The 7,156-nt window shown below is 43.6% G+C and overlaps 1 protein-coding gene across 1 annotated transcript; it reads left to right on the forward strand.

Annotated features, from left to right (window-relative positions):
• Window positions 1-211: 211 nt before the first annotated feature.
• LOC137522876 (ATP-sensitive inward rectifier potassium channel 11-like) lies at window positions 212-6,084 on the forward strand. The gene is made up of 2 exons (XM_068243017.1): window positions 212-336; window positions 4,692-6,084. Exon 2 carries the CDS (start codon window positions 4,743-4,745, stop codon window positions 5,934-5,936), a length of 1,194 nt encoding a protein of 397 aa, XP_068099118.1. The 5' UTR covers window positions 212-336; window positions 4,692-4,742; the 3' UTR covers window positions 5,937-6,084.
• The last annotated feature ends 1,072 nt before the right edge of the window (window positions 6,085-7,156 follow it).

Below are 7,156 nucleotides of genomic sequence, written 5' to 3' on the forward strand. Positions count from 1 at the left end.
TGTAGCTCGGTAATTATACATCTTTAGTATATGCTTGCAGTGCACCAGCAGTGTGACATCAAGTGACACTAGACATGGAAGTGGGGGGAGGGCTTTAGCCCTGCTCAATGTACCCAGCCTGCCGTAACACACAACTTACTGTCACATCATGTCATATGAGAACAACCCTATCATCCAGCCAATCAGAGAGTGCAACCACAGAAACCACACCGAACCTGCAGCAACCAGCGCATCCTCCGCACACAGGAGACCCTAGGCTGTACCAAGCGCCCTACACAGAGGGGGAGACGCTCAGGAGTCACCGGGAAGTGCAGCAGGGGCTCCTCAGATGACAAGGTAAGTGACTCTCAGGCACAGGTGGAATCTATCCAGCTTATCTGTAGGGTGCCCCGTCTCCCACCGTGCAGACCAGTTAATAATTGAACTCAATGGGGAGGCCCGGTGTGGCTGCTCCCCAGCTTAGGTCTGGTGGGAAGGATAAAGGACAGGCGCTGTATCCTCTCCAGCCCATCTCTGCCAGCGCTGATGGCAGGCAGCATCCTTTAACCCTTGAGACGACGCCTGGATCTGTCCCTGGTGCTGAAAGCCAGACTCCAGCGTGACGCTAACCTGATCCCATCTGTGTCGATTACACTAATTGGCAGACAATCATTGATGCCCTGTAACGTGATCAGAGCCACATAGTCTGCACTGACACCTGAGGATCCCACACTCACTATTTCCATTGATTGATAGCTGCTGTTTGCCGTGTGTATTGTTCTAAGGATGAGTCGTTCATTTCACTTATTTCTGTATTTTAAGCTACTATGCGTTATGGAAGTTGGCACTGTGGATTATGTTTAAGCATGGGCGCTCTCAATGCATTTTATTTACCCTCTTTGTTTGTAATGGCAGCATATTTACAGTACATGCCACAAATGTAGGAAACTAAGAATGCAAAATGCATTGAGTTCCAAAGATGTAGAGTAGTTAGAACTTTTGACTTACCTGTAAATTCAAGCTTAATCCCCCTTTTCCAAAGGCATCACTCACAGTGTAGCTGCGTTGCGGTATTATTATTTAGTATTTAAAGAACGCCAACATCTTCCGCAGCGCTGTACAGAGTATATATATATTGTCTTGTCACTTAACTGTCGCTCAGAGGGGCTTACAATCGAATTAATCCCTACCATAGTTATATGTCTATGTATGTATTGTATAGTGTATCATAATCTAAGGCTAATTTAGGGGGAAGCCAATTAACTTATCTGGGAGGAAACTAAAGTGCCTGAAGGAAACCCACGCAGACACAGGGAGAACATATAAACTCCTGGCAAATGTTGACCTGGCTGGGACTCGAACTAGGGACCCAGCTTTGCAAGGCGAGAGCACTAACCACTACACCACCATGCTACGGTCTGGTAACACACTGCATGTTAACAGTAAAAGTGAAGCACACTTTTCATTCACTGTATGCTTCACTGTATGCAAGGCAAGCATAACATGCAGTGCTGCTGTCCCAATCTATTGTGTTCCTGCTGTCACATTGACCTAACTCGCTCTTCTGTTTTAAGGATTATTATTATTACAGCAGAGTCCCTGGTATGTGGCCTGATCACCTGATGTTGGATACAAGTGCTTGCCACTTGCTTGTTCAACTGGCCTAAAAAATACAAAAAAAAAAAGTGCTTTGCGATTATAAAAATGCAGCGCAATGCAGCTGGCTCTTAGAGCGTTTTTTAATAAAATTTCTGATCGCGATTTTTGTGCTTTTTGCAATGCGATTGCGATTTTGATTATGCCATCTTCTCTTCTTTTCCTGATTATTTACCTAAAAAAACACTAAGAAAATCGCATGCATTGCATTTTTGCATTATTTTCATGAATGCTTTACGACTGAAAAATCACGCAATTCTATAATCACAGCCAGTGTGTACAGGCCCTAATATTTTGCTCTCAGCAGAATGACGTGTTAAAGAAAGGAGCCGGTTCCACATTACAACACTATGGCAGGTAAGACAGACAGGGCAATGCTGGCAACTTAGCCCCAATTTACAAAGCAGGGCAGTCAGAAGAAAAGCTGCTCAGGGCATCCTATGGGCCTGTTTCCACTAAACGCAATTTTTCTGATGCAGAAAATTATGGATGGCGTGTTGCAGATTTCTGCATCAGATTATGAATGCAGAAAAACCTGACTCAATGAATGCCTATGGGTCTGTTTCAACTAACATGTTCATTGTATGGGAAAACGGATGCATGATGCTTAAATCAGCATCAGAAAAATCGCGTTTAGTGGAAACAGGCCCATAGGCATTTATTGCATCTGCACCCAGAATCCACATATAGTGGAAACAGGCCCTATGAGATTCCTCTCTTCCTTCTTTCCCTTTTTTAGAAATGTATTTTGAAGAGGAACTAATTTGTACAAGACTCATGAGATCAGTACTGTACGCTCATTTACTGTGGCTCAGTAATGTTACTTGTAGCTGTGTTAAAAGCAGATAAGAATTTTCCTGAAAAAAAGTTGTCAGCCTTCTAAAATGTTGCTGACAGATGCCCTGTTTCTTTTGGCCTGTTTCCATCATGCCTTCTTCTCCCATGCTGCTCCGCAGTCCATGCCAACCCGTAACAGGCTGTGCCATGAACACCTGCATATAGCACCTTAGAGGTCCATCTTTGGGGAAGGGGGGAAGTGGATCTTTCATTGGTTGCTTTGGGTACCTGCTTCCAAAGCAGGTCATAACATTAATGCCATAGTCGCACCCGCAAAAGCAGGGTTGTAGAGTCAGAGCAATATTGGGTACCTGGATTCGGAGTCGGTGGTTTCATAAGCTGAGGAGTCGGAGTCGGATGATTTTTGTACCGACTCCATAGCCCTTCGCGCAAGGGTTATTAGTGGTTCTAGACTCTGAATTACTTCTCCCTTTCGAGTTGCTACAAGTGGGAGGGGGAATAGTGTTTAACGCCACCGGGAATTTGAGTGGCATCAGGGTGAGCCAAATGGTGGCTCACCGGTAACATTATATAACGTACACACCTGCTTCTAGTTAGATGCCCACCTCAGTAGTGGACAGCCTCTGGATGGTGGTAGAGCAGTGTTCCCCAACCCTGTCCTCAGGGCCCACCAACAGTGCATGTTTTGTGGAGATCCACAGAGGTAGGTAATAAGCTCTGGTGAGACACTAATTACCTCACCTGTGCACGTGTGTGGTTTCCTGCTAATCATGTACTGTTGGTGGGTCTTGAGGACAGGGTTGGAGACCTCTGGTCTAGAAGCTTCCCAGATCCTCCAGGCCACCATTTCAGAGTTTGGTCCCTCTTTTTTTTCTGTCTAGGCGCATGGCCATGGACGAGCACATCCACACTGGGCATGCACAAGTATGGTCCGTGCATGCTTAGTAGCTCAAAGACATTCCTTAAAGGAAACCTAAAATTAAAAAAAAAAAATAGCAGTTTAATTTACTTGGGGCTTCTCCTGCCCCCCCCCCCCCCCCCCAGTCCCTCTGTGCCCTCGTCATCATTCTGCGATCCTCTGGTAAGCTGCAGCGCACTTCTATCCTGTTCATGCTCTTGTACATGGGAGTGTTCTGCGATTGCGCAGTATGTAACAATTGCTATTGTGCATGCGCAGAATGCAATTAGGTGGAGCGCAGCCCAGGGCATGCATGCACATTAGCCCTTGGCTGGCCACAACTGGCCAAGTTTTAGAGGAGTACTGCAGCTGACTGGTGGGTCGCGGAACGATAACAAGTGCAGGGAAACTACAGGGGGCTGGAAGAAGCCCCAGGTAAGTTAAAGTGGATCCAAGATAAACTTTTACTCATTGCATAATTGTGTTTCTTTCATATTGTTTATAGGGCATTCCTCAAGCCAAATATTTTTTTGTTTTTGTTTTAATACTCTAATTCCCTATAAACTAAACAAGTCTCGCCCACAGCTTTTCAGAGTGCCTTTGCATTTTCAGATAGTAACAAGGGCTTATGGGAGCTCAATCTGGGCAGGAGGAGGGGGAGGTGTTACTAGCCAGAGATTTCAGAGGCAGAGGGGAGGAGGGAGGAGGAGGGTGAATTAGGTTTTCACAGGCTGAGGGCTGGAGATACAGATCAGCTTGCCTGTGTGTAATGATCGCAAACAGAACATGGCTGCTCTCATTGTATCACAGGAAGAAATAATCATATTCTGTTGAAGCTGTTTGCAGCTATATTTGCTGTGTAAACTATCTAAACTTTAGATAAGATATATAGACAAGTTACTTGTTATAGTTAGTTTTTCATCTCCGCTTTAAAGGTTGTTTTTTTCATTTATGTTTCCTTTTAAGGCAGGGCAGACTTATTAAAAATTGCGTCCAATTTACAATTTTATGGTGTGCAATTGCCGCATATGTAATGAATTTTACTTCTGAGCATTTGCAAATCTGAGTTTGTGACTTTTCTACGTTTTAAATTCAGATGGCAGCTCTGCTGTATTTTTTTACATAAATTAACTTGATTGGTATTCTTAACAAATTCACCTATTGATTTGTTGCATTTAAGCACATTCAGAAATTGCGAAAATGCACACAGCCGCCCCCCAAAAAATTACCCTTGAAATCCTTATATTTTACAGGAAGGGGGGGAGGGACTAATTGTTCCCAGTATCACTTAATTGTGTTTTCTGCATGTGATAGACATCTTTGCTGGTTTATAATCCAGTTTTAATTTATTTTTCAACAGCTAATGAGTCATTTCTAAACAGACCATCAAGACTTCTTGCTCCTTCTAAACATGCTTGCCCGGAAAGGGCTGATTCATGAAGAATACTTGATAACCAGGGTTGTAGAAGATAAATCTGCTCAACACCAGTACAGAGCCAAGACCAGGAAGGCCCGCTTTGTGGCTAAGAATGGAGCGTGCAACGTGGCCCACAAGAACATCCGGGAGCAAGGGCGTTTCCTGCAGGATGTCTTTACCACAATGGTGGACCTCAAGTGGCATCACAGCCTGCTGATCTTCACTATGACATTTATATGCAGTTGGATGCTCTTTGCTATGGCCTGGTGGCTGATTGCCTTTGCCCATGGAGATCTTGACCCCAGACACAATAATATCATACCTTGCGTCACTAACATCCAGTCTTTCACCTCAGCCTTTCTCTTTTCCATCGAAGTCCAGGTGACCATTGGATTTGGAGGTCGCATGGTCACGGAACAGTGTCCACTAGCCATAACCATACTCATTATCCAAAACATATCCGGTTTGATCATCAATGCCGTCATGCTGGGTTGCATTTTTATGAAGACGGCTCAGGCTAACCGCAGGGCTGAGACCTTGATATTTAGCAAACATGCCGTCATAGCCTGTCGGGATGGCAAGTACCGTTTCATGTTCCGGGTAGGTGACCTACGCAAGAGTATGATCATTAGTGCTTCAATCAAAATCCAGGTGGTCAAAAAGACCACAACGAATGAAGGGGAAGTCATCCCAATTTCCCAGGTAGACATTGAAGTTGAAAACCCTGTTGGAACAAATTCCATTTTCTTGGTGTCACCACTTATAATAAGCCACACGATCGATGAGAAGAGCCCGCTGTATACCTTCTCTGCTTATGACCTTTGCCTGCAGGATGTGGAAATGGTGGCAATACTGGAAGGGGTAGTAGAGACAACTGGCATAACTACTCAAGCCAGAACATCTTACTTGCCAGAGGAAATTCTTTGGGGACATCGTTTTGTCCCCATTGTGACCGAAGAAGAAGGCAGGTACTCTGTGGACTACTCCAAGTTTGGCAACACTGTTAAAGTGCATGGACCTCTCTGCAGTGCCAAAGACCTGATGGAAGGTAGACATGGCCTCCAGAAAGGAGGTGCTCAACCTTCTAAGCCACTGAAGAGAAGAAAGGTGGTCAATCACGAACCTTTAGCATCTGATAAGAAGATCTCTAAAGAAAGAGCATCTCACGACTCTTCATCTGATTCTTAATATTTATGCTATACAGGGAAAATGACTTATTTTTATCTCTTTTTACTTGCAATCGCCTGTGGTAATTACATGATGTGGAAGCAGACTTCTGCTCAGTGTGTCAAAATTCATAACACAGCAGCAAATCAATAAACTGTATTAGACTCCAGGAATGTCAATGAGGTAGTCACAATAACAGCTGCTACAAAATGGCCGCTATGCTGCTATGGTAACAACATGACTGCTCTTTATTTGTATCTAGGCTGGACATTACATCACTTGAATGTGTCTTCATTGCCTTCAGCAACTAAACTGATTATTTTTTGCTCATTCTGTGACCCTACTAGGGCAGTAATAACCACCAGGTCCTGATGGTCAGTGTGGTAAAGACAACACAAATTATAATGGTTCACTCAAACCACAATCATCCACAAGGCAACCTAGGCAAGGTGCCTGGGGCTTAACTGCCACTTTCTCTAAAGAGCCTCTCACATTTTAGATTACCAAAAGAACTATAAGGATGAACCAAAGTGACTACTTTGCCTAGGGCCCCATTCCATCCTAATCCATCTTTGGGCTCACTAAAGGGATCTTTTACAACCTTTGGTGTTCCACAAATACCCTCTTTCTATGACTCTGAAGCCCTTTATTCTCAATGCTGGTTTTCAGATTTACATTAAAAGCAGCCGAGAGATATTTATATCATTTATTGAAGAAAAGAGAATGCATCCATAATACACTCAAAAAATCAGCAATATCCATCAAAGAACACATTTCGCTTTCCCCCCTTTTCTTCAGCATTTTAACAAAACATACAAAGAGACCCAAAAAAAACCTAAAACAATCACAAAAAACATTCCCCTCCCTCCTCCCCTCCTAATCTGTACATCATGATCTTCACCCATCCATAAAAGAAAACAAATCTCATAAAGATTACCCATCCCACAGATTACAATATGTCTCCTACTCCCAATAAATAAAGACACTCCTCCCCTACATCTCCATCATATTCTCATATTCCACTGTATCTTGAAACATAAGCCACTTCTCCTACTTATCATTAAAGACCCCCAATTTGTCCTGCTGAAGAGCAATTTGATTTTCAAGATCTTTCAAATAATTAACTTTGTCAATTCAATCTCTTAAGGTAGCCATACACTGGTCGATTTGCCATAAGATTCGACCAACAGATAGATCCCTCTCTGATCGAATCTGATCAGAGAGGGATCGTATGGCTACCT

The sequence above is a fragment of the Hyperolius riggenbachi genome, chromosome 6 (genome assembly GCF_040937935.1).
Source record: "Hyperolius riggenbachi isolate aHypRig1 chromosome 6, aHypRig1.pri, whole genome shotgun sequence".
NCBI classification, from domain to species: domain Eukaryota; kingdom Metazoa; phylum Chordata; class Amphibia; order Anura; family Hyperoliidae; genus Hyperolius; species Hyperolius riggenbachi.